Genomic DNA, 27,586 nt, shown 5'->3' with positions numbered 1-27,586 from the left:
AAGCTGATCTTAGCTCCAAAAGCAGAGCCCCCATTTGCACCAATGAGACTCATAGCAGCTCTCACCATGACTGCTTCATAAGGGGAAAGGTTTCCATACCTGCTGTGTGCTGCAGCCCTGTTTCTAATCACCCTCAGTTGCTATTTAACTTCACACACGTAACTCCAGGTAGAACTAATGGAGCCAACTTTTCATCTCTTTTAACATCATGACTGTTACCTAGGCTCTCATGTGCAATGAATTTGGTTTGTATCCAACTGTCACTGCGTGGATTATAAAGGGGTGTTTCTACACTTTGGCCATCATTTCAAGCCAACATGGTAGATTGGTTAAAAATACATCCATCAGGGTTCCTGGAACCTCCTCCCATGTGCTGTGAATTTGGTTCATATCAGACTTTAAACACAGAAGTTATTAGTGGGGGTCACAAGACGCATATGCAGATGTGATGAACTCATAAGCCTCCTTCCCTTCAGAAAGCAGACTAAAAAGATACCCAGACATATGGCGAACTTTGCAATGAGTAGTTTGGCCCACAGGTTGATAGGATGATGACTACATAGGATGATCAGTTGCAGGATTCTTCTCCCAATAAGTTTCCTTTTTTAAAATATGCAGAACAGCCTCAGAAGTTCCTATCAAGAACTGAAAGAGCTGCTTAATTCTTATCCTTTGTACCTGTCCTTTCCCATTGTGAACATATTAAGTTGGGAGGAAAGGGATTACTTCCATTACAATACTTGATTTCTGGCAATCTGAGCCAGGACTATGTAGTTTCTAGAAAAGTAACAGACTGACAAATGCATTTTATGGAAGGTTTTTGTTTTTTGCTGCTGCTTAAGGTGGCAGTTCAGGTAGACTCAAAAGTCTTTGTACAATAATTGCATCCTGTTAGTGTAAGGAAAACTGATATAAATAGGAAATTAAGTATAGTGCAGCATGGTGATGGTGCAGAAAACAACATTTCCACGTGTATTTATTGAGAAATAGTAAAGATATACACATTTTTACAAGCTTTCAGTATTAATTTACATTTTCTTAAATAACGTTATCCCCAAATAAATCATGACTTACATTACATAGACCCTTGGCTTCAACAGTTCCACAAGGCTGCTATTGCTGGGAGTTCAAATGCAATATTGGCTCATGTCAGTTAAGTTGCTCTCTAGAGACACTAAATATCACATTAATTCAAGCATCTAGACATGGCTCCATAACCAAAAACCCCATGAATCTGAAATGAAAATCACATCTAAAACTCTAGTGGATATAGTCCATACTTCTTCAGCATGTGGAAAGATTAAGATTAGGTTCTGTAGTTTAACCTATTATTTCAGGAGTATTCAGTTCAACATTGGACAAAACCCCACTAAATGAGCAGACTTTTTAACTCCTTTTTGTGTGCTCAGATTGTCACTCCTACTTGAGAATGATTACTAAAAAACCCACAAAAGCAATTATATAACAGACCATCAGTATAATGAGAACAGTCCATCAACCATATGGACTGAGAATATCTTCTTATCCATCAAGACACTCCCAGACTGATGGCTCCTCCGCTATCATGGAGAATGGAGGTCTCAGGGAAGGAGGACATCATTCCAAGAAAGAGGGAAATGCTCCCTTAAAAGGAACCCCTTCCTTGGATAATAAGCCCATATCCTCTAGCACAGGGGATACTCCTCTGCGGGGTGTGTGTGAAGTATCACCTCATGCTAGAAGTGGGTGATTCGATCATTAGGGGTATAGAGAGATGGGTCTGTGACCCACATGTAGACCACATGGTGACTTGCCTGCCTGGTGTGAAAGTTGCGAAAGTCATGTGGTGTCTAGATAGTTAGTGCTGGGGAGGAGTCAGTGGTTGTGGTGCACATCAGAACCAACTATGTTGGGAAATGTAGTCATTAGGTCCTAGAAGCAAAATTTAGGCTGCTAGGTAGGATATTGAATTCCAGGACCCCCAAGGCAGCAATCTCAGAAATGCTACCTGTTCCACATGCAGGGCCAGCAATACAGGTGGATCTGAGGGGTGTCAATACGTGGATGAGATGGTGGTGCTGGAAGGAAAGATTTAGATTTGTTAGGCACCAGGATACTTTTGGGGACAAGATGAGCCTGTACAAAAGGGATGGTCTCCACTTGAATGAAGATGGAACCAGACTGCTGGCACTTAAAATCAAAGAGGTCACAGAGCAGTTTTTAAAATGATGCCTGAGGGATAGTGGAAAGGAGTGGGGGATCTGGTTCAGCAAATGCCATCCGTTGAAGTGTGAGGGGGCAAATGCTTTAGATAAACCAGAAGGGTACAGAGTACAACCAGGTAAAGCGCAGACAGAAGGATGTACTAGCTGGTCAAGGAGATCAAATGGCTGTAAGAATCACAGCACACACCAGGTATGACATTCAGTATAGAGATTCTTATATACCAGTGCCAGAAACCTCCGAGCCAAGATGGGCAAGCTGCACTGCTTGGTTGCTAATGAAAACAGATATAGTGGGCATAATGGAAACATGGTGGAACAACCATGAGAACCAGAGGAACACTGTTATTCCTGGATACAATTCAATAAAAAGGACAGGGTGTTTTATTTTTAAATTAAATGATTTACTATACTGCCCAATCCACAGACTCAGGGTGGTGTACAAAGCAAGAATAAGATATGATACTTTTAAAAAAAGATTTAAGGGGCAATTGCCTGGTGGAAAATAAAGGCAGAAAGGGAGGAGGCAGACCAAATCTGGGTGTGAAGAGAATTCCAAAGTGAAGGGACAGCAACAGAGAAAGTCCTTCCATGGGCCCCAGTACTATGGACCTCTCTGAGACCAGGGACCAACAGAAGGGCAACCTGATTCTCACAGGAGGGCACAGGACTAGCCGGAAGAGGCGGTCCTGCAGGTAAGTAGGTGCTAAGCCCTGAACGATTTTAAAGTTGAGAACCAGCACTTTGAATTGGATCTGGAAGCAAACAGGTAATCAGTGCAGTGGCTGCAGGAGAGGTGTCACACTATCATATCTCTTAGCGCCCATAAGCAGGCGGGCTGCCGCATTCCAGACCAACTGAAGCATCTGGGTCGTCTTCAAAGGCAACCCCAAGTAACTCTACATTACAGTAATCCAGATGAGAGATGATGAGGGCATGAGTTATTGTTGCCAGGGCCTGCTGGTCGAGATAGGGCCACAACTGGCGGACCAGCTGAAGCTGGGCAAAGGCACCTCTTGCAATGGCCTCCACCTGTTGTTCAAACAGGAGCCGCGGGTCCAAGAGGACTCACCAGGTTGTGGACCAGCAATTGGGGGTGGAATAGTACTGTATGTTAAAGAAGGGATAGAATCTAAAAAGCTAGAAAACCTAGGAAGACCAGAGTCCTCCACAGAAATTCTGTGGGTGACAATACAAAGCCTGAAAGGAAATGTACAACTAGGAACGTGGTATCATTCTCCTGACAAAAACATTGACAGTAACTGGGAGTTGCAGAAGGAAATCTGGAAAGCATCAAAGAGACACAGCTGTAATGATGGGTGACTTCAATTATCCACACAGACTGGGTAAATTCATATTTGAGTAATAACACATTTCTAGATACATTGAACAACTGTGCCTAGAACAGTTGGTCATGGAAACTAGAGAGAAGGCAACCTTGGACTTAATCCTGAGTGGTGCACAGAACCTGGTGCAAGATATCAGAGTAGTGGAATCTTTAGGGAATAGTGACCATAGTGTGATCAAATTCAGCAAACATGTGATGATAACGAGACATTTTGAACTTCAGAAGAGGGAACTTCTCTAAAATGACGTGTTTGGTGACGAGAAAACTGAAAGGGAAAATCAAGAGAGTCACTTTGCTCCAGAATGCATGGAGTTTACTTGAAACCACAATAACAGAAGCCCAGTTAGAATGTACACCAAAAAGGAGGCAAGGTACCACCAAGTGCAGAATGATGCCAGCATGGCTAAACTAAAGTCAAGGAAGCTATAAAGGCGAAGACTTCCTTCAGAAATGGGAAGGCCTTCTCAAATGAAGAGAACAGAAAGGAACACAAACTCTGGCAAAAGAAGTGCAAGACAATAAGCAAGGCGAAAAGAGAGTTTGAGAGAGAGCTCAAAATCTTTTTCTGAAAAGAGACATCAAGGGGAATAACAAAAACTTCTTTAAATGCATCAGAAACAGAAAACCTGTCAGGGACGTGGTTGGTCCGCTAGATGATGAGGGAATGAATGAATGAATGATTCTGGAGGATATGGAGATTGCAGAGAAGCTAAATGAATTCTTTGCATTATCTTCATAGAAGAGGATACTGAGCTTATACCTATGTCTGAACTGTGCTTCTCAGGGACAGAGGCTAAAGAGTCAAGTCAGATAGAGGTGACGAGAGATGACGTTCGAAACAGTCTGTGTGTGTGTGTGTGTGTGTGAAGGATTTAACAAATTGCCATGGCCAGATGGCATCTACCCAAGAGTCCTTAAAGAACTCAAATGTGAAATTGGTGACCTCCTTGCAAAAATATGTAACTTATCCCTACAATCAGGATCTGTACCAGAGAACGGGAAGTAGTCAATGTAACACCGATTTTCAAAAAGGGATCCAGGGGGCATCCAGTGGAATTAGAGGCTGGTTAGCCTAATGTCTGTGCTCGGCTGATGCATTTTCAAAGATAAAATAGTTAAGCTTATAGAAGAACAAGTCCTACTGAAGGAAAACCAACTTCTGCAAAGCTAAATCTTGCCTCACCAACCTTTGGGAGTTCTTTGAGAGTGTCAACAGGTGTGTAGATAAAGGTGATCTAGTTGGACTTTCAAAAAGCTTTCAACAAAGTTTCCCATCAAAGACTCTTGAGAAAACTTAGCAGTCATGGGATAAGGGACAGGTTCATGTGTAGATTGGTAACTGGTTGAAAGGCAGGAAACAGAAGCTAGGAATAAATGGATGGTTCTCTAAATTGAAGGAAATAAAAGTGGGGTCCCCCAGAGATCTGTACTTGGACCAGTGCTTTTTAATTTATTCATAAATGATCTAGGATTTGGGATAAGCAGTGAGGTGGCCAAATTTGTAGACGACACCAAACTATTTAGGGTAGTGAAAACCAAAACGGATATCGAAGAGCTTAAAATCATCTCTCAAAACTGGGGGAATTGGAGGCAAACTGGCAGATGCAGTTCAATGTTAGCAAGTATAAAGAGATGCATATTGGGGCAAAACTCCCAACTTCACATATACCCTTAAGGGGTCTGAGCTGTTGTTGACTGACCAGGACAGTGATCTTGGGGTTCTGGTGGACAGCTCATTGAAAGTGTTGACACAATGTACGGCAGCTGTGAAAAAGGCCAATTCTATGCTTGGAATAATTAGGAAGGGGGTTGAAAATAAAACTGTTAATATCTTAATCCCTTTATACACATCTATGGTGCGGCCACATTGAGAGTACTGTGTACAGTTCTGGTCAACATACCTCAAAATGGATATTATAGAACTGGAGAAGGTGCAGAAGAGGGCAACCAACATGATTAGGGCCTACAGCACCTTCCTTATGAGGTAAGGCTACAAATCCTGGGGCTTTTTAGTGTAGAAAAAAAACAATTGAGGGTAGAGGTCTATCAAGTTATGCATGGCGTGGAAAGAGTGGATAGAATCAATCTCTTTCTCTTCTAACACTAGAACCAGGGGTCATCCCTTGAAACTGATGGCCAAGAAATTTAGGACTGACAAAAGCAAGTACTTTTGCACACAACACATAATTAATCTATGGAATTCTCTGCCACAAGATGTGGTGACAGCCACCAGCTTGGATGGCTTTAAAAAGGGCTCAGATAAATTCATGGCGGACACATCTATCAATGGCTACTACTCTAAGGGACATAGGCCTACTCCAGCCTGAGGCAAGATGCTTCTGAATACCAGCTGCAGGGGAACAACAGTAGGAAGGCATGCCCTCGGCTCTTGCCTGTGGGCTTCCCAGAGGCATCTGGCAGGCCACTTTATAAAAGAGAATGCTTAACTAGATAGGCCTTGGGCCTGATTCCGTTGGGCTGTTTTTATGTTTTAAAGGCAGTTGCAGATCATAGGTAGTTTGAACATGAGACCTTTGGGAGGAATGGACCATGTGTGGGCCTTCCATAGAATGGCTGAAGCACTAAAATGCACACATTCTCAGCCAAGGGCCAGTGGAGAAGAGCTCTTTTGAGCCCTATCAGGATAGATTGTGCCCTATATTTTTTGCATCTGCATATATTGCGTTTTTTCTAATTTTCACTGTAGTGGTTTACTGAATTGAGTCCATCTATCCTTATTTCCTTGTATTTACATGAGATCAAATTGTGCTGTACTACCATATCTCAAGCACAATATTCAAAGTGCTTAATAATTAAGTGCTGTTTCCATTTCTACTAGTGCAGCAGCGGCAAAGGCACAATGTTCACCATTTTAATTGCACATTTTAAAATATGGGACTTTTTTTCTTCCACGTGGGAGGATAAGCATTAAGATTAAGAGGGTTTTCACTTTGTTTCTGTGTATATATAATTAACACGTACTGATAGTCCAAATGACCAAATTTTAACTTATACAAAACCATGTTTTATTTTGAATATCTGATATGCCTTAAATGGTTGCTTGGGCAGAGATGTATGGATTGCCCCTGCCCTGGAAATTCCACTCATCTTTCTGCAATGTCTTTAACTGTTCTCAAAATCCTTACAGATGTTTTGCCTGACTAAACATCTTTGGATGGATCATCCAAATCTGTCTCAAATCTTGCTTTAGGTGAAATTTTATGAAAACATTCGCAGTTAGCTCAGGTCAGGTGTTCATGCAGACAGCTTCTTCTTCGCTTAGAAGCTCACTATTAGACACAGTTTTATTTCTGTATCTATATTATTGGCAATTTTGATCCTTGGTATTTTGTATGAGATATAGGATGCTTAGGATACATATGAAATTTTCTGAATTGGAACATTAATGTATAGCAGGCTTAACCAAAAGCAGTGTAGAGAAAAACAGCTACGTGCAACACAATGTAAAACATATCAGCTGTGACGACATTGCTCTGCCAGCTATACACAAACGACACATGATACCCAGTAATGGCATTCTGTGGTTTTGTCAAATTAAAACAATTTTCACTCTGCATGTGTCACTGAAGTATTTTTCTTCAAGGTTAAAGAACAAAAAATTCTGCAAGAAGTCTATATCCAGATTCGAAGAGATACTATAAGTATATAGATTTAAAAGAAGTACATGAATAGTGTACAAATCTAATTGGTCAGAATACTGCACCTAAGAATACTGCACATTCCATTCAAATTTAGAATCACAGACTTCAATGACATTATAGGCACATATGCATATGTACCTGTGCCCAATGGAGAACAAGAAACTGGTTTACATTTGTTAATTAATACTTTGATTTAAATATTCATTTTTGATAACATGTTTAATTCAACAAGTTGGGGAAACTCCACCACAGAGGAAGATGCCAAGTCTTTTTTGTTTACTTTTAACTCTGTGAGTTAAATGAGTCAATGTGAATCTTTTAACGTCGCTATTTTCTGTGTCTCTGAAGAGATTCATTGTATAACAATACTGCATTAGCAAAAAGCACTTTCATGCATGAAACTTAAAGGCCTCTGAGCATCTCTCCTGCTGTTGTGAATTATATTACTATGGGGTAGAACACAGAAGAGAAACTCAATGTAAATATAAGCCAGTTTAATTTTTTACATTCACATTATAAACCAGCTCATTTGTGAACATACCCTAACTCCCTCAACTTTCTTTTGCTGTCCTCTAGGGAGATATGGTACCCAGTTTAGTGCACCCTACCCATTGTAAAGAAAATAATGCTTATGAAAGAACTAAATGAACTGGAGAATGGGAATGGAACACAGTACAGTGTGAACTGACTGATCTTTAAGACAAAACTGCACAGGTGTCTTTCCATCTCTGATGCTATAAAACATGCTGCATTCTCACTCTCTTACCAGTAACAATATACACCTATCGGACAACAAGACTGCACATATCTCATCATATACTATTGTAAAGGATCCTTTGCACCAACAAAGTTGACAAATATTTGAGACTGAAGGCATTGGAGACAGAGGATAAACAGAGTGAGTAGATAAATCTCTATATAATTCTCTGTTCTCTTCTTGATCTGGGACACTACAGGAAGAAAACTAAAAAGTGATAACACCCCATTGCTGGCATTAAAAACCCTATTTTTCAAAAACACCACTTTTTGCTCCCACAAATTAGAGGTTTCTAAAAAAGGAAAGGAAAAAGTAAGTTAAGGGCATGATCCATCCTTCTGAACTGCACACATGTCTATGGGAAAGGATCAGCTTAGGGCTCAATTGAGCCCCCCTTCTTTCCTTCTTCTACACAGCTGGCCCTCAGCTAAGCATTCATGTCATTTCTCACAGGCTATTACTATTAATAGAGGCTATTATTATCAGAGCTGGTATGCACCTCCCATGCAGATTTCCAGTTTTGTCTTGCACCCCCAAGGTCCCAGCCCACAAATTTGCACATGCACAGAGGAAGAAATGTGTGCAAGGGGCCTCTGAGAGATGAGGAATGGCTGGATGCATATCTGAGGGGCTGGCCTGCACTGGCCCCTATTGTGAATAATGACCTCCATGCTGTGGTTATAAATGCCCACAGCAGGAGTAATATGTGTGCTGGAGTTCTCAAGAGAAGAATGATTGGACAGGTAAACAGGACACACACTCAGTCTACTCTTGCAAGCAACAGCAAACACACTGTGGGGTGTGTGTGTGTGTGTGTGTGTGTGTGTGTGTGTGAGAGAGAGAGAGAGAGAGAGAGAGATCAAGGCCTGGTGGCTAAGGAAGAGGAAGAAGAAGGGAAGACAGATCCATTGAGACTGATGATGATAGGTTCAATCAGATGGAAAGGGTTTAAAGAAACAGGATGCTGGTAGAAACCTATGGGTTGGAAGGATCACTAGAAAATCATGCAGTGAGCAATCTTAAGATTTAAGTGAGTTCCAGAGCCAATTTCATCCATATTATTCCCATTCTAGTAATACTGAAGGACTTTTCTTTTGTTTAGCTTCATGCAACAGGAGTAGTCTTTGCCTGTCCTTTCTGAATTAGCTTTATTTATTATGTTAACTTTGAAAATAAATTTGGACAGCACCAAATTTCCATATAACCCATTGCCTGTTAAATATGCTAAATCATAATTTTGAACTAGGTAAATGGCACATAGCCTATAGCTTTTAAAATATACTTCATAAAATCAAATTCATTGCTGTGTAAGTAATCTATTAATATGATTCTTTTTTCAAGATGAGAATGAGGAAGAGAGTCTTTAAGAAATTAGTCATTTAAAAAAAATCCCACAGTGCCCAATATCATTCTAATTTCCTGACATTCGCGTAACTTACTTGCCTCCTACAGTCAGTGGAATTATTAAGAAACTAAAAGAAAAACACAAACTTTCAATTATACTTCCCCCCCTCACTGTAACAAATATTTAAGTGCTATTTGATGCAGCACTGATCTTTGATTACTTAAATTTGAAATTTGGTCATGTCAAAAATTATCACAAAGATTTATTTTTATCTACATAATTTTAAATCAATGTTACATTGTAACACACAAACAAGATCTTGTCTTTTAAGGCACAACACATCATTATGCACATTCTGTTTGCCAGCCAAACTTATAAAAGAGACAATAATTATTATATACCCCATCCCACACACCCCGAAAACGAAAGAAATAAATTGCATCCACTTCCAAAGTCAGCTGCTAATAAAGTCACAGTAAATTATTTTCATCAATAATTTACACATATTACAAATCTAGACAGGATTATCATTGTACAGTCTGAGTGCATTCCAATTCAGATTTTCTGGGTTAGGTAGACTAAAGTTTGATTCAAACCTCAGTGCTGAGAATATATCCCATAATGAGGAATGTTGTTGAATACCACCCTTGTCGATCAGAAAATGCATGTAATTGCTTTCCCAGTCCGAGTCCATTGCAAAAGCTGTTCACTCTGGCTAGGGCTCATTTGGTGTGTACCAGCAACCTCCTTACATAGTTCGTTAATCATCAAAAACATTTTGTATATAAGACCATATAGAGCATCCTTGTGTAGAATAAGGAGTTGTAAATCCATTCAGTGATCTGGATTCTTCACTTTGGAATTTTCATTCCAAATATTGCTTTTTCTTCTTCTTAAGACCATACATATGTGTCAAGCCAGAGGCATCGGATCACACATAAAAAATTCAGTATAATTTGAAATAGAAAAAGAAGTTGTCAGCTGTGTGACACAGTTACAAATACTCTAATTCCAGCGCTTGGTGTAGAGCCAGGAGGTCCGAGTGACTAGATATCCTCCAGAAAGGCATGTTGTGCTGTGTTATTAAAGGGGGAAAGGTGAGGAGAAACGAACAATATATTTGACTCATCACACACAGTTTCACCTGCTTTCATACACTTTGATTAAACATTATAGAATTATCCTGATTTTTCTTAGTAAGACATAGACAAAAAACTCAGACTAAAATAGATCTGGGGAAAAATTAGACAAAAAAATCAGATTAAAATAGATCTGAACTTATATTTTGCAGAAAGGAGTTTAGGAAAATTCCTTTTTATCTGTAGGGGGTGGAAGAGACATAATACTGCTCACACTTTTATAAAGCAGTTATTAATGGCAACCTAATATTTGACCATTTCCACTCGGGGGGAAACACATGCTTTTCGCCACCGGAAAAAGCACTTTTTGTGCTCATCTAGGGAAAAGCAATGGTGTATAAAACACACTGCTTAGATTCTTGCTGTAGGAAGCTTTTAATTGCTGCAGGCACATTCAGTTTATAAAAGTAAAACCTTAGGGCATATTCAGATCTTCTAATAAATGTTGACAAGTAGATAGATGAGCCTTGTGGATCCACTTTTTGCACTTCCAGTTTAAGTCCGAACGGAAACTTGTAAATCTCTCCCATGCAAGGAGATGCACAACCTATACCCACATCTGGAGTCCATACTTTCCCCTGTGGGGGAGATGCAAAGAGCTTATGTGCTTAGTTGGTGCTTGTTGTTATGTATGAACACAACTTCATAAGCCCCCTGTGAGCCTGTTTTTAGTGAACTAGTATTCAGGTATTGACGTAATGAAATGGGACCTGTTATTGTCCCACTAATAAAAGATCTACCTTTAATATATGATTGTTAAGCAATAATTAGACTCTAGTGAGCTGTGGAAACAAAATATTAGAAAAACTATCTTTTTGTAAGTAAAAACATTGCAGAAAGCAATGTTGCAGACATGTGTTTTGCACTTTAAGAATGTTACTTAACTCAGCTCAGATCTATTTGTGAAGAATGTGCATTCATGTATTCTTCCAAATCCATTCATGCAAGCAACAAGTACAGTTAGAGAAAAGCATGCTAATCATACAGTACAGAAACCAACTACCTGGTTTTCTGAACAAACTACAAGACAACCCCAGCACCTGCACTGCATCTAATATAAAGCAACCATTTGGAACCAGCATTTAACTTTTTAAAACAGAATTTCTTTAATTAAAGAGCAAAGCCAGAAGTTGCTGTCCAATATATTAAAAATGACATATCTAGTACATTTCCCAAGACTAGAATTGTTTTGGATATTTCTAGTCAGAGCCTGAAATATGCGTCACTAAGCAGATGCCTTTTCCACATTGCTGATGATTATTCTGAAATGTGGAATGTGTTGAATTTTGTAAGATTTCCAGCTAGTTTGTTTGTTTGTTGAGCTGCTAAATGTTCATGTTACAATTGTTCCAAATGGACAGGAATGAGTTCTTGGTGGTACGTACCAAATGCAAACTCTGATGCTATGTCTCAAATATCTTGATGCAGTGATCCCTTATGGGTACAGCAGCACATTTTGTACATGGGTTCCCCTGTCTATAATCTTTCGTTATGCAATTTCATATAGCTCACTTATTTTATTGTATCTTTAATATACACTTAGCAGCTTTAATTTGTTTGAAGACACTTAGCTCTTTTAAGATCTATCACCAATATCTGTTTGTTATTTCCATATCATTCAAATAACCATAAAGTATATGCTAAAATCCAAATGGTTTAAATTGAAGGCCTGATGTCTTGGCTTTTGGCATCTAACAACTCCAATCATGTGCCAATGTGCCATACTAATAAAAATGCAAACAGAGAAGCTTGCATCATTATCTACATATCACGCCAACATTTTATGAGACAGGTTACCTTTTTTGCTGCCTGTTCTTCTTCTACACCATCCCCAATTACAACATATACTACTTTTCTGCCAAACCTTTGCATTATTCGTTCAAAGCAACTTTCTTTTCCTGGAAGATAAATGAGATAAAATGTTCAGAGAGAAGTTACCTGGTTAGCTGCATGCTCCTCATCTCGGCCATCTCCAATCACAACATAAGTTATGTTAGTGCCAAACCTGGACACTATACGCTCAAAACAGCTTTCTTTGCCTGAAAAACAATGCACTACTTATTTGAGCTATCAAAGGAGTTATTACAAAGATCTAGAAAGGGCTGGGGGGGGGGTCCTATAAAAGGCTGGAAGTACCCAAAAGTCATGTTTTGACACCATTTGGCTTTTGACTGTTTCCCAGATAAAATGAAAGAAAGGAAGAAAGAAAGTACCAAATTCTGAATAAAAAATGTACTGAAGAAATTCAACATACCCACTATGCAAATTATGTACACTACCTATGAATAAATATACCTATACATGAATCAGTTAATGTTTGGCCTCTGATATTTTTCTCAGAGCTGAACAGCATGCCTATTGCCTAGCTCAATGTAAAGTGCCAGGCTGTCTGAAATATATGTTTTGAATCCATCCACAAAACAGTCTATGTTTAGGGATACTAATTTTCTTACCTATTTTGGTTGCACTGTATATATTTTCAATAGGAAAAGCACCTCCTAAACTATACAGCAGGACTTTTGCAAGGGCTGGTATAAGTTGGGTTGTTGTTACCAAGACATTTACACAGTTACTCCTATAGGAAGACACAAAGCATATATCTATGAAATAGCATGCATTTTTCTAACTTAAGTTGGCTTAACACAAATTGTTAAACAAATTTTACTATCTCATCTATCCATGAGAGCTTTGCAATCAAAGCTTAATAAAGCTTTGAAATAGCTCTGCTCATACTATTCTAGGGCTAAAAACCAGAGGTTCATGGCTGCCACATCTATATAGTACCTGAATGCTTTCATCAGAACACCCTTCTGTTGAACTAAAAACTGTTTGTTTTTTAAAACATGCTGGGGTTTAAGTCCTGGCTTACAGGCACATGCAGTTTTTTAAATCTGCATAAATGACCTTTGGGATCACCTGTGACCTGTCTGCCACCAAGTGATATATCTTGTGTGTGAAATCCAGGAGCCATTTAACATTCACTATTACCACTATATTGACTCATTTGCAAACCTCCTACAGTTCTCCGATGGGCCTAGCACTGGGTATTAAGAAACAAACATGAGAGGACAGGCCAAGGGCCTAAAATCCTTTCCTAGCATGGCACAAATAGTCTCAAGGGTTAATAAAAAGGCAAATTAAATCACAGGACTTTCAGAGAAACTGAAGGCTGATTCATACATGCATGTATCTCATTCAATTGATAATAGATATCATATATTGACCACAGATAGACAGAGCTTCCGTAATACCTCATATTACTTGAAACATAAGCCAGCAGGGACAAAAACATAACTGACAGGGATGTGTTTTGGGGTGGCAAAATGGAAATGGAGTATCTGAGAGATGGGGTTGCATGGAGATTGTGATGGTAGAGGGAGAGAGTGTTAGGAAAGAAAGGCGAGTGTTATGAGAGAAAGGGGAAGTAAGAGAGATGGAGTGCTGAGAGCAGAGGCACAAGAAAAAAGAATCTCGGAGATGGGACAGGAGGGAAATATCAGGAGCTATACAAGTGGAGCAGAGATGGGGAGGAAGGCAGACTTGTGGCATGGGGGAAAAGAAAAATCAAATAAGTTGCTGAGAATCCTGTGGGATAGGGAAACAAAAAAGGGGCATGTGAAAGACTGGGGTGCAGAACAATTTGTGGAGTAGGGAAATGGAAAAGGAGGGACTGGAAAAGTTAAAGGGTATTCAGATGCATGGCCTAACCCAAACTAGGGCAGCCCAGCCTGGGTTAGGCTGTGTGTGTGAAGCGCCAGGATCTGCACAGATCCCAGTGCTGCCCACCTGCCTGACCTGGCCTTTGACCCCAGCCTTTAGCCAATGTTAAGGGTGCAAGCTGGCCCTTAATTTCAGCACCAGGGTTGTGTATGTGCTTGGACTGTTTGGAGCTAGGGATGTGAACCAAAACGCTTTGGTGCCATCCCAAGGGCGGTGAAGGATTCCCTTAAGTGGAGGCAGGCAGGTCCTACCAGCCCGTCCTCCACACCTCCGCCACCCTGTGCCGCCCCACCACAGTGCTGTTTAACCAGAAATATCTCTGTGTGAGCAGCAGCTTGGGCAGCTTTAAAACGCTGTGCTGCTGTGATGGGAGGCTTCCTTGACACCCCTCACATGCTGTCAGCATGTAAATGGTGCTGGCTCATACATGTACACCATTTGTGGGGCCAGCAACCGCATGGCAGCAGTGGCTTGGAGAACGGGCAGGTGAGACCTGCCTGCCTCCTTTTAAGGGAACCCCGTGCCAAAGTGTTTTGGCACCAGGGAGCCAAAGTGTTTTGACGCCTCTCCAAAGAGAGAGGCTTCAGGGCTCATCCCTACTTGCAGCCCAAGTGGACACAGAGACAGGTGCCGAGAGTACCTGTTGCATGGGGGTATCCCTCAATGCACACTCGTCGCACAGTGCATTGTGGGATACGTAGATCCCTGCAGTGTGCAGCATTGTGGATCGTGTGGGAGCACGGCCCATGCTCCCCACCACCATTGCAGGATTGTCTGGGGTGAAGGTAAGGATTTTTGCACAGCCTTACCCCTGCCTGCCCGCCCGCCCCACCTACCGGTTGTGTGAAGAGCCTTTTAAATCTCTTTCCCATTCACCTTTGATGGAAGTTCTGATTTCTGTCACACAGTTTGTGATGAAATGGCATTGGAGGGACTTTTATGCAAATATGTTTGGAATCTTGCGGAACTGTTAATCAAAACAATCTTTTGGTGGGAGTTAGTGGACAGGAAAGTCAGTTGAGAGTTAGTTGGGGTTTTGGGGTCTGATTAGGGACAGTCTCAAAGAGGAGAAGTTCTGTGAATCAAAGAATAAAACAGCTTGAAATAAGGGCTGGATTTCAGTGAAAGTGCCTGGTTTGGACTTAAAGAGTACCTTACAACAAAGTAAAGTGTAACCTTGTCACATCAAGTACAATATCCTACAGCCTTGAAAAGATAAACAAAAATCTCAGAAACATCCGTTAAAAATAAATCTTATTCTTCTTTGTTTTGAACCTCTGGTCAATGTAAGTTCTGTCACTTCCCTACTCATGCTACGCAAAGCTATGTTCACCAACGTAGTGAGAGACTGAAACGAGTCTAAAGTATTAAGGAGGCGTTACAGTTTGTTTTTCCTGGTGGCAGCATGTGGAAAACTTCAATAATGCCTAAGAAATACCTACAAGGTTTATTTTCCTCAAAACACAGAGTACTCTACCACCCCCAAACCCCACACATCTCAGTTACTATTTTGTATAGAGGGAGTCAATGAAAACTTTGATGTAGTTAAGAAACTTCCAAAAATGTGATCCATCCATGTACAAAGTTTGTATATATGTATGTATTTAGGTATGTCTGGCCTAAATGGGCTGAAATATGTCAATAGTGTGTAGCCCTCCCTGAGTTGATGAAAATGTAAAGATGGTCCACAGAGGGAAGTTGGGCACCTTTGTCCTGCACTAAACAGACTCTATTGCACTGAGGCTCCATTGTGCTGCCTTAATAACTTTACAAAAAAATTGAATTGCTGATGATGATTGGTGACTTGCACATTTGAGAAGCCCCACTGAACTCAATAAAGGGTACACTAATACAACAGAAAACACTGATCAACTAACACTGTGCTTGTGCAATTAACAAAATTGTGCTAGTGCAAGATTGCATAGATGTGCTAAATCATGGGCATGTTTGGAATTGCACTCTCACACTATTGTACACTTACACAAAAGTTCTCTGCAAAACATATGAGACATGCCACAGCTTGCACACTTAGTTGTGCAAGAGCAAAGATGTTTGTGCTTGCAGAGAATTAGTCAGCAAAGCAAGCTTCGGACTAGCTAGAAGGAAAGCTGGTCTTGTGGTAGCAAGCATGAATGGTCCCCTTTGCTAAGCATAGTCCGCCTTGGTTTACATTTGGATGGGTGACTATATGTGAGCACTAGCAAGTATTTAGGGATAGGGCTATAACTCAGCAGAAGAGTATCTGCATGCTCTCATGTAGAAGGTCCAAGGTTCAACTCTCTTGAATCTCCTGGTAGGGCTGGGAAACACTCCTGCCTGAAACCTTGGAGAGCCACTGCCAGCCAGTGCAGACAGTACTGAGCTAGATAGACCAATGATCTGACTCAGTACAAGGCAGCTTCCTAGCTAGCGCAACAGCCTTGCACTAGCACAATATTCTTGCACAATCATAGTGTTAGGATGTTGACCACTTTCCTTTTCAATATTCTATCCAGGTAGGTGAGCACAAATCCTATTGATATCAATTAATATTCATGATTTAAGCATTTTAGCATTCTAGAGCCCTTTTTTGTATTTTGTTTAAGAGATAGTTTAGATTCCATTGCTCCGTTTTGAATTTCCACACTTTACTTCTGCAAGAACATTGACAACACTAGTACCGTTGAAAGACGAATCCTTAATTCTTGGGGGATAGAACAATAACAGATATTTTGCATATATTTCTAAGATTACCACCACTTACACAATAGATATCTGCGGTTCTTTAAAAAGGTATTTCTGATCCAAAAGGAGTTTGACCCCTTATGCCAAGCAGGATAGGCAGAGAAATAATATACTTAGCATGCTGTTGTTTTAAATGACTACATATTATATGCACTAATTAGGCTTATACAAATTGGTTTATGCTGAAGGTTGTTTTAAATAATTTAAATAAAAAAGCTTGAAACTGGTCTGCTAAACTACACATTTTTCTTCCTCTTATACATTAATTTTGCCTGCTTCTGAATGCTCTTCAGCTTTATGGCAACTAATATTTAACATTGAACACATACTAACCTTGTACTAATAATTGATAATGATTTCAGTGCATTTGTCAGCCAGGAGTCTGTGAGAGCTTCAATCTCTGCTCTTAATTGTAGCCATGCATCTCTTTTTGCAGGGCCAAGGAGTCCTGATACACAGAAGAAAGGACATACTTTTAGATTGAATTTAATTTGCCAGGAATGGTCAGAATTTGCAGTTTTGTTAATTTGTGCCAATAACTTATATTTCCAGGAAAACCCAATTGATTCAATTTACTTGTCCATTAATGTAAAATTTTGAGTAATACACACTAAAATGCTTTGTACATAAATATAATCGTTATTTCTGTATTTTAGGCCCGCTCTAAGTTTTGTAGCAATATGTTTGACTGTTAGCTTGTTTTATAATGAAAGTAGAAAGCACACCTCCCTACTGACGTCTTGAAAGGGAGGTTAAGGGTATACCGCATGCATTAAGATTATGTCCATGTGGCTCCGGACTTGTCGAAACAACTGCACATGTAATTTTATACTCTGACTATTATAGAGATATTAGACTTAAACTAATTGCCCCACTTCTGGACAACTTACCGGGTCAGAGTGATGATTTTTATCTAAATCTTTTACTTTCTAATTTTAATTTGAAGATTTTGCACACCGTCACCAGATACTGTTACATTATATGTTAAATCTATACTAAATTGATGGGAGGTCAAGATTTTATATGATGATTGTACCTATTAGTACTTATTTGTATCAGCATTTGTATTTGTATCGGTATTGGTATTCTGGTCTATGACCAAAATAAGGTTTCTATTCTATTCTGAAAGCACATAGGGCCCAAACTACATGTTCCACAGGAGATCCGGAATTAGATCACCCATGTACTTTTTCAATGAAATGCAGCTACAGGGGACTGTAAATTTGACTGGAGCAGTGGCATTGCGGATGGGGCAACTCTCTCCACCAATGCAATTTTCCCAATCAAAATTCAGTTGCTATTTGATCAGGAGAATGATCAAAAGGATAAAATGCTCCCTCCCACTGACTCTCTGAACAGATCAAACTGGCAGACACCCCTGCAAATATATGCATCACTATATTTAACAGAAAATGTGATCCATGGCCTCAGAACATGCAGCTGGTTCCACAGTAAAAGGTTACATTAGAAACAAGCTAACATTCTATGCAAGAAAGAACTACTATTTTAAGACCTCTTCTGAAACTATTGTGGAAGGAAAAATCTGAACATTTTTCCAGCAACATCTGCAATTTTTGCACTTTATATTGTCAAGAGGGCTTTAGAGTGGGGAGAATCTGACATATTCCTTATTTGCCTAATGAGCTCTTGCCTCTGCAGAATCTACTGGAACCAGGTAAGATTCCCTCCCTAAGAGTCTGGTCAATAGATAATAAGACTTTTTTGTTTTATTTATTGGCTATCAATCAATCAATCAATCAATCAATCATTTTATTTATGGCCATAAGCCACACAAAATTAAAACTTTAGACTGTTACCATGCATAAATATACAGCATAAAGTAATTGGCTATCTGAAATCTCAGATTTTAAGAAAAGAGTGATTGTCTATTGTGTATTAGAGATGTGCATGGAACAGGCAACTGCCAGTTCGAAGGTGGAGAGGGGATAACTTTAAAGACTGGGGAGGGTGCTCTATCCCCCGCCCCCACGTTTCCCCCGTTGGCACTGTGTTAAAAAATATTACCACGGGGTGGCAGTGTACCTCCTTGCTGTCCCGGTGCATGTCTGACCAGAAGTACCCCTGGAAGTACCTGGTGTGTGCAGCATGTGAGCGTGCGAACATGACATGCACACGCTCTGAGTACTTCCGGGGGGTATTCCAGTCTGACGTGCACCGGGGTGGCAAGGAGGTACAATACCGCCCCCATGGGACCATTTTTTAACACAGCACTGGCAGGGGAAGCGTGGCAGGGGTGAGTGGGCAAGAGCACCCTCCCTGGTCCTTTAAGTTACCCACCCCCCGCCTTTGAAGCGCTGGATTTTCAAACCAGTACAGAGGGCCATAAAAGGGCCTCCGAACCAATTCATGCACATCCCTAATCTGCATATGTCTATTTGTGCATTCTATTATTGATTAGTAGTATTGTGGAGGTAGTGTAGAGTTCGTCGAAATCTGAAAGCTTAAGTAAAAAAGAACCTAAAAGTGTCAGCTCCAAGACAAACTACCAAAAAACAAACAAACCCCACAATAAGGTGCCACTTAATGTATTCAACTTGGGTACCAAGAGGATTAACACATTTTAAAAATAAATATTCTGTGTCCCTCACACCACTGTTCTTAGTTTCAAATTGCCAGACACAGAGCTTAAGTATATATTCAGAATTATCATATAGTACAGCTACTTCTGGAATAGATCACTTTAGACTGTGTTTGAATATTCCCCCACGTAACGGTTTGGGCCCTGGGTACCTAAGGACTTCCTGCTCCCAAGGGTTTCTGCCTGCCCAACAGGACTGTCAGAGGGGCCTTTGCTCTGTGTGCTGATGTCGAGGGAGGCTAAATTGTTGTGCACACAGGACAGAGCCTTCTCTGCTGTTGCCCCTAAACTCTGGAATGCTCTCCCAGTGAATGTCCGCTACTAGACATTTGTGGCTATTTTTTAAAAGCACCTAAAGACCTTTTTTTTTTTTTTTGCTCAGGCTTTTACCCCTTAGAGGCTGCAAGGTTTCTCTGTTTTCTTGCTTTATTTTTAAAAAAAATTTTTTTGGGGGGGTGTTTTATGGCTTTTTATGTTTGATTGATTTTAAGGCTTTTAGTGTTTTTATGGAATTTTATTGTATTTTAACTTTTGTAAACCAACTTGAGATGCATTACGAAAGGCAGTATAAAAATTGAACAATAAATAAACAAAATAAACATGAACTCCTCCCCCTCTATACACAGAAAACTAGCAAATCAGGGAGGTTAGGCTTAAACGATTCTACCTGTCATGTTACCTGAACACTTCCTTCCTTTCAAGGCACTGAGGTGTTTTTTGCTTTTGTCTGGCATGTACAGTCTAAACGTAGTACAAATAGTAGGGAGTGTACCAGTTCATAGTTCAAAATGTGTAGTTCAGGTCTAAATCTTAGTGATCTTAAACCTGTTTGAAATTATAGCAGATACCTCACTTTTTCTTTGGCTTGGACTCAAAGGTGTTGTCCTGCTCCTGGAAACCTCTTTCGCTCATGGAAAGGCTGTTTCTAACCTAGCAGAATAGCACTGTTTGATAAAAGCTACACAAATTCAGAAGTTGTTTGTACAAGCTTTTGTGTAAGACTTTGTACAGTTTCTTTCAAGAATTTAGTTCTCACTAGAATCTTCCTTATTCACCCTTTCTTCTTATACTGTAATACAAATCCTGGTGAACTGTAGCACTGCACTATAAGAAGTCCTCTGCTAACACTTGCACTAGATTTCAGATAACAGCTCACTCCTTCTGCTCACAATTATCTGGATCCAAGCCTTTACTTTTCCTTTATGGTTCTGAATGAAGAGGGCTTTTCTTTTCTTCTTTTGGAAAAAAACACACCAGTAAAATGGCATCTGAGACATTGCTTTTATCATGAGGGATAACAATTCTCTTTGGAAATATTCAGAGGAGAAATGTGATTGACATTTAAAAAAAATAAAACTCTCACCTCCTACATTGTTCTTGTAAGTATTATACAATTCTTTTACTCTTCTGTAACGGAATGCCAGCTTCCTCATCCAGTCCACTCCTCCTCTTACACCTGTTGGCAGACAAAGGTTTGCACTACTTGCAGCTGCATGGAAGCCATCAGTTGCAAAACTGTAGGTACTGCAAACACCCAAAATATGTAAAAGTAAATACTTTTTCTTACCCAAAAAGATGTGTATTCAATTTTGTTACAATAACAACAACAACAACAAGCAGTGATGGCTTACCTTAGGTCTTGTCCATTGTCATCTGAAGAAACATCATCTATATGTACTTGATCACATTCCTGTTGAAAGAGTATTTACTTATTAAAGTGATACCCCATTGTTATTTTTACATAATGTGGCAATGGCTCAAGACATCAAAGATCTAATGCTGAGAACATCTTCTATTGCCAGAAGATGGCAGAATTGGCACATTTAAGATCTCATAAGCAAACCAACCATTCTTTTAACAGAATCTTTCTCAACAGCTCCTTCCACACTGGGGTATTCCTGAATTTACTGCTGCACTTGGAAGTCTAGGTTGCTGCAGTATCCAGGAGCACTTTTCACCAATTCCACATAATCAAAAGGCTGCAATCCTTTATGATTAAGATTAATTGCTCTCCAACCAACCATCAATAAATACTTACTAAAGACAACTAGTTATACTGAAGAAGCCTGATGAGCCTATAAAATTTAGTGGCTGCCATGATATGTAGTGCTAACACGGACTGAAGGGTATTCCAGCGCCACTGCTGTTGAAGTAGCAGTACGCCTGGGGAGGATGCTGGTTGTGCTAACAGTGTTACCATAATTTCTCCCATTTGCCACAATGAGAGAAATTATGGTAACTGGTAGCAACTGACCACCTTCCTAGCAGCACCACTGCTTCCATGTTCACAATGGCACTGCAGTACTCTCCAGTTCCCACTGAGACTACACATCATGACACCGAGTGTCCACTTTGTAACAGACAAGGAGGCGGGTCTCACAATCAGTGAGACTCACTTTTGCCAGTTTTGCAGGGAGAGTGGGCTAAGCCCGCTCTCCCCACAGACGAGCAGGGCAGGAGCCCTGGGCGGCTGGATCAGCCGCCCACATGACTGCCACACGACTTTTCAGCCTCCTGCTGGGGGTCTACTCGTGAGTAGCCGTGGCTACTCATGATCCCAAAAACCAGTTTAAGGGGCGGGCTACCCGCTCAAGAACCACTGGGCTCGCAGCTGAGCCCGGTGGTTCACACGATTGTAGGAAATTGGGCTAGCAGAGGCTAGCCCAATTTTCTACAATTGTGTGAATAGCCTCAAAAACAGGCATTCCCAAACTGCGGCCCTCCAGATGTTGCTGAACTACAACTTCCAGCATATCCAGCCACAAAAAAATGTGTCTAGGGATGCTGGGAGTTGTAGTTCAGCAACATCTGGAGGGCCGCAGTTTGGGAATGCCTGCTCAAGAAGTTCACAACAACATATGTTATGTGCATGAATGTCTAAACCTTTTCTAATTGCAAAAAGGTTTCATGGCTGACTTCTTCTGCATCTAAATTCCATTAATCTACTTAGAGAAATAGTTGGGTTTTCCATAAATAAAATAGCATAAGGTCGCCCAGTTCAGACTAGACTTTTGCTCATTCATACATGATTGTGTCTGAAGTGCCCATTTACTATCAGACTAAGCATCTGTAAAATTTGATTTAAAAGACATTGCTGAAAAACAAACCACCGCAATGCTTAGAATCGCCAAAAGGCAACGTAAATGGCAACAATTTGTGGCATCTATATATGGCAAATAATGTGTAAATTTTTTTTGGCCAATAGTAAAAGTCTTCCATTTGGTTATGTGTTATATTTAAGCTTAATAGTTCCTAAAATATAGGTTTTTTATTTTGTAATTCAATTTACTTTAACCCTCATCTTATTAACTCTTCATTTATCTTTATTTCAGCCCATAAGTATAGAGACATTCATTCTTACATACACTGCCTATGAAAGCTCATGTCATAATTAACAACTTAGTCTCTGACCAGACTAGACTTGCAAGTAAATGTGCATAACAAAACCTTGATGACCCTTTGAAAAAACTTGATTTCATTCAAAGGAGGAGCGTTGAAGAGTGGAAGAGGAGAAGCAGCATATGCCTATGTATATGGGTTTTTACTATGGCTGCGCACCACCAGAAGTATCGGATCAATGCCAATTTGATAAGGATATGCAAATAAAATAAAGTCTCCCCAACTCTATCAGTATTGTAATTGGATCGGCACTGACCCAATATTTTACTGATAATCCTTATCAGAAGTCAGCTTGCGGAGGAATCTCTTCAAGGGAAGTCTTTCATTGAAATGGGGGGGGGCGGTAATCCCCAGGAAGCACCCATAGCTGGTGTTTCCTGGGGGCTTACCTTGGCCCCCAACCCCAATATCAGGGGTGCAGTCCAGGTCTGTAGCTAGCTCTCTCCAAATGGCTGCCAACTTGGTTTTTTAGGTACTGCACTCCCGAAACTGGGGGATAGGAGCCAACATTACCTCCCAGGAAGCTCCCACTAGGCCAGTGGGTGCTTCATGGGAGGTTACCTTGGCCCCCACCTCCCGATTTTGAGGCTGCAGTGGAGAGAAAGTCTCCAGTCTACCCAGCTTGTTTTGTTCCAATTGTCCTATCAAAGTAGATGAATTTCTGATAGGAAGCAGGGATTTTAGTCATATTATCGGGGCTCCCTGCTGTTTTTTCAAAAATCCTTCTGATAATGCGCAATAGTAAGCATATCAGTCTGATATTCCTATTGGACCAATACAAATGCACAGCCCTAGTTTTTATCCTTTCCCCTCACTGAAGTAAAATTTATATATACATTACCTATATCTATATCTATACTAGATCATCCTAAATTAATTTTTAAAGGTTTTGTAAATTGTGGATGATGCAAGTCATTTAATGGTACTAGAGAAAGACATGCTGTTCTGGTAGCTCCAGGTCTTAACACTCACATCAATTTCGGAGGATGAATACAACTGAAGGAAGCCCGGGTGGGTGCGCGGCTGGGGGAGTCAGTCATGTGACTTGCCTCTGGGGGGCCCCCCAAAGGCAGAGGGCCCCCAGACAACTGTCTCCCCTTACCCTATTATAGTTATGCCCCTGATCTTTTCCCCACCTGCCACTCTTCTGCTCCAAATTGTTGCCCGTCACTTCTCCCATGGTGATTCCAAATGTATTTCTTCCTTTGAAAACACATGGCTTTTCCCCTTGTAATTTTCCTTTGAAAACACCGCACAAGGGGAGGGAGAAGCACATGTAGGCAGAAAAGGGGTTTGGGGGGCAGAAGAGTAGGTCAGGTGGTAGTGCCATAATGAGTGCCTGCTACCATCCAGATTTCAAATAAATTGGTGAAAGGGGTGCTTTTTAAAGAATTTCTGAAGTTTGCATATCTTTCAGCCTTCCCCCAACTCTCATTTCCTACCAGAGAATCTACTCTCAGAAGAACACCTCAGAAACAATAGAACCCAGTGACTCATGGGCTTGTGGGCGGTTGGCACCCTATGTGCACTACACCACCACTCGCTCTGGGCCACCCTGGTGACCCCAAGTGGAGTTTTGGGGCTGCTGAAATCCCCCATTATTCCCTGGGGGGGGGAAGCTTAAAGATGCACAAACTTCAGAAAATCTTTAAAAATCACCCCTTTCACCACTTTATTTGAAATCTGGGTAGCAGCAGGCACCCATGAGGGCACTACCACCTGACCCACGCTCCTGCCCCTGAAACCCCTTTTCTGCCCCGAATCTGCAACAAAGACATGCCAACTTCAATTTAAAAAACAAACATCTCTTTGCCCAATTTCTTTGAAATCTGGGTGGTAGTTTCCTTGCACCCATTGGTCATTACCACCCACCACCCTGTTCTGGGCCACCCTGGTGTCCTCCCCCAGAGTTATAACTAAGGCTGCTGAAATCCCCATTATTCCCTATGGGAAAAAGCTTAAAGACGTGTAAACTTCAAAAATAATTTAAAAATCACCCCTTTGCCAAATTTCTTTGAAATTTGGGTGGTGGCTTCCACCCACTGGGAACTACCACCCAACACAGTTTGGCCAAAAAAATGGAGGTCCGAATCTCTGAATTTTTTGGGTCTGAATCTGGGGTGATTTGTTTTGTGCCTGAATTTGGGCAATTGAGGACAGGAGTGATTTGTATTGTCTACAAATCACCCAAATTGGCCAGATTCGGGTACAAATAATTTTATACCTAAATCATTTCACACATCCCTAGATGCCAGAAGTTGAACCTGGGTGTTTTTATTATTTATTTGATTTATATAGCTCCCTTCCAAAAATGGTTCAGAGTGGTTTACATCAGAATAAAAAACAAAACAATTAAAATCAAAATGAAATCAATTAAACAATTTAAATCATTTTAAAACTAAAATCATTAACATTAAAATCATTTAAAAGCCAACATTAAAATTTTAAAACCATAAATCTAATTAAAAGCCTGGGTGAATAAATGTGTCTTCAATGCCTTTTTAAAAGCTGCTGGAGATAGGGAGGCTCTTATTTCAACAGGGAGTGCATTCCAAAGTCCAAGGGCAGCAACAGAGAAGGCCCATCCCATGAGCAGCCGCCAAATGAGTTGGCGGCAACCACAGACAAACCTGTCCAGATGATCTTAACAGGCAGTGTGGCTCATGGTGAAGAAGATGTTCTCTTAAATATCCAGGGCCTAATCTGTTTAGGGCTTTATAGGTAATAACCAGCACCTTGTATTTTGCCCAGAAACATATCAGCAGCCAGTGTAGTTCTTTCAACACAGGAGTAACATGGTCTATCCTAGATGACCCAGAGACCAACTTGGCCGCCACATTCTGGACCAACTGCAGTTTCTGGACTACATACAAAGGCAGCCCCACATAGAGTGCATTGAAGTAATCCAGCCTAGAGATTACTAGCATATGTGCTACTATTTTGAGGTTGTTCATCTCAAGAAACGGACACATCTGGCCTATCAGTTGAAGCTGATAAAAAGCACCTCTGGCCACCGACTCAACCTGGGACACCAGGGAGAATTTCGGATCCAGAAGCATCCAAAGCAGATGCTCTTCCACTATGCCATACTCTCATCCCTAATCCTCTCTCTTAAGACTGCTGCTTCCTCAACCTCATTTTTACCCCCCCCCCACCACCATCAGTTGCATCACTTAGGTTTCTGGAAATCCCATTCGTTGTTGCTTGCTTTGTCTTTTCATATCCACTTGGCCCTGACTCATGAAAGTGCTTTATACAGAGTGAGAAAACTGGTCTATCTACTCCAGAATTGTCTACTTTGATCTCCACACCTTGTAGTCTCATGCAGAAGTCTTTCTGAGCTCTTTTATCTGGAAATGGAACCTTCTACATGCAAAGCATGTGGCCTACCAATGCCCTGTTGACCCTCTTAATAATGAGTATTCGTGGTCATTCCTGACAATGTTCCCCATGTCTGGTATACAAGACAATAATTTTGTTGCCTCACCATGGAGAACCCTCTCAACTCTTTGTTCTTCCTGACCTTCCACTCTGTACTGGTCCATGTAGTTTCTTCAAGTACTGAAGATTTCAGAAATGGCTCTAGTAAGCTCACAGGAAAAACAGCTTAATATATGTGTTTTCTTAAATGACCCTAAGTGTACAGTATGTAAGTAGGTTCTGTTGGTTGCAGATTCTTTGGTTTCAGTAACATGGAATAACTGTCAGGAATCAGAAGCAAGCAAGGGGGAGGCTGTGGCTCCTGCTAGCTTCTGTTCAGCACTCACTCCCAGGCTCACACTAAATTCTAACCCACCTGCAGGGCTAGCAAGCCATAAGAAGAGGGATGGAAATGGTATATTGACAGCAATGTCACAAAGACACTGAAAGCTTTCTTTCAAATGGCTTTTCCTCATGCATTTCTTAGGGAGAAAAATAGGAAAACTACATTTGAAGGATGTTCCCCAGACAAAAGACAGATTCATCAAACATAGCCTATTACCATTAACCTAATTAATCTAATTAATATGGCCCCTTTGTCCAGCAGAGCAATTCAGGAGAAGATGGCAGGCAGACACACTTGCAGGCATGTGGCGCATTATTATATATGATTATTACGTAAGCTGCTATGGTATTTAATCTGGTTATTATAATTCCTGCAAGTAGCACATCTATATATTAAATTCTCTAAGACATACCCATGGCTATTCCATGAGTGGCAGCGCATGGCAGAGAAAGCAGCCAGTGGGCAGGTGAGAAAACTATGGCTGCAGGTGGGTGGTGCACTCCCTCTCCGGCCTAACTGCTGTCCAAAATAAAGGATAACCTACATAGACAAAACTGGGGGGGGGGGAGCCAGGGCACGTGCCCTAGGCGCCACGGGGGGGGCAGTGCTATGCTGCCCCCACCCTCTCCCAAATTTGTGAATTTTTTTTTTTTAAAAAATTTTTTTACCTGTAGCCCCTTCGGGGGGCTTCCTAAAGGCAACGGGGGGAGGGGGTGTGTGGTCTGCAAAGGTTTCCCCTCCCCCCCGCTGGCCTCTTAGATCACTGCCACAGCCCTTCCTGGGCTGATTTTCAGGCCTGTTTGGGCCTACAAAGATCAGTGCGGTAGCCATTTTGGAGATTGCCGCACATGCTCAAAAGGCCTCTGCAAGGCCTAGCAAGGCATAGGACCTCGCAGGGACCATTTAAGCATGTGTGGTGGCCATTT

At 40.9% G+C, this 27,586-nt stretch overlaps 1 protein-coding gene across 20 annotated transcripts in view; it reads right to left on the bottom strand.

The window, feature by feature from the left end:
* Positions 1-943: 943 nt before the first annotated feature.
* The window catches only part of EYA4 (EYA transcriptional coactivator and phosphatase 4), a 224,044-nt gene continuing 197,401 nt past the window's right edge, over positions 944-27,586 (bottom strand). For 17 of the 20 annotated variants that reach the window (XM_053287730.1, XM_053287769.1, XM_053287776.1 and 14 more), the window contains 6 exons: positions 21,127-21,185; positions 20,859-21,019; positions 17,230-17,344; positions 12,906-13,027; positions 12,250-12,350; positions 944-10,388 (listed from right to left, as the gene is read on the bottom strand). In XM_053287730.1, the coding sequence (XP_053143705.1) occupies positions 10,308-10,388; positions 12,250-12,350; positions 12,906-13,027; positions 17,230-17,344; positions 20,859-21,019; positions 21,127-21,185 (639 nt within the window). In that variant the 3' untranslated portion in view covers positions 944-10,307. Of the gene's footprint in view, positions 10,389-12,249; positions 12,351-12,390; positions 12,492-12,905; positions 13,028-17,229; positions 17,345-20,858; positions 21,020-21,126; positions 21,186-27,586 lie in introns of all 20 variants that reach the window. The other 3 variants (XM_053287739.1, XM_053287860.1, XM_053287848.1) reach the window with 1 other exon arrangement.

This window comes from Hemicordylus capensis, chromosome 1 (assembly GCF_027244095.1).
Source record: "Hemicordylus capensis ecotype Gifberg chromosome 1, rHemCap1.1.pri, whole genome shotgun sequence".
Taxonomy (NCBI): domain Eukaryota; kingdom Metazoa; phylum Chordata; class Lepidosauria; order Squamata; family Cordylidae; genus Hemicordylus; species Hemicordylus capensis.
This window is presented reverse-complemented; position numbering and strand designations above follow the sequence as displayed.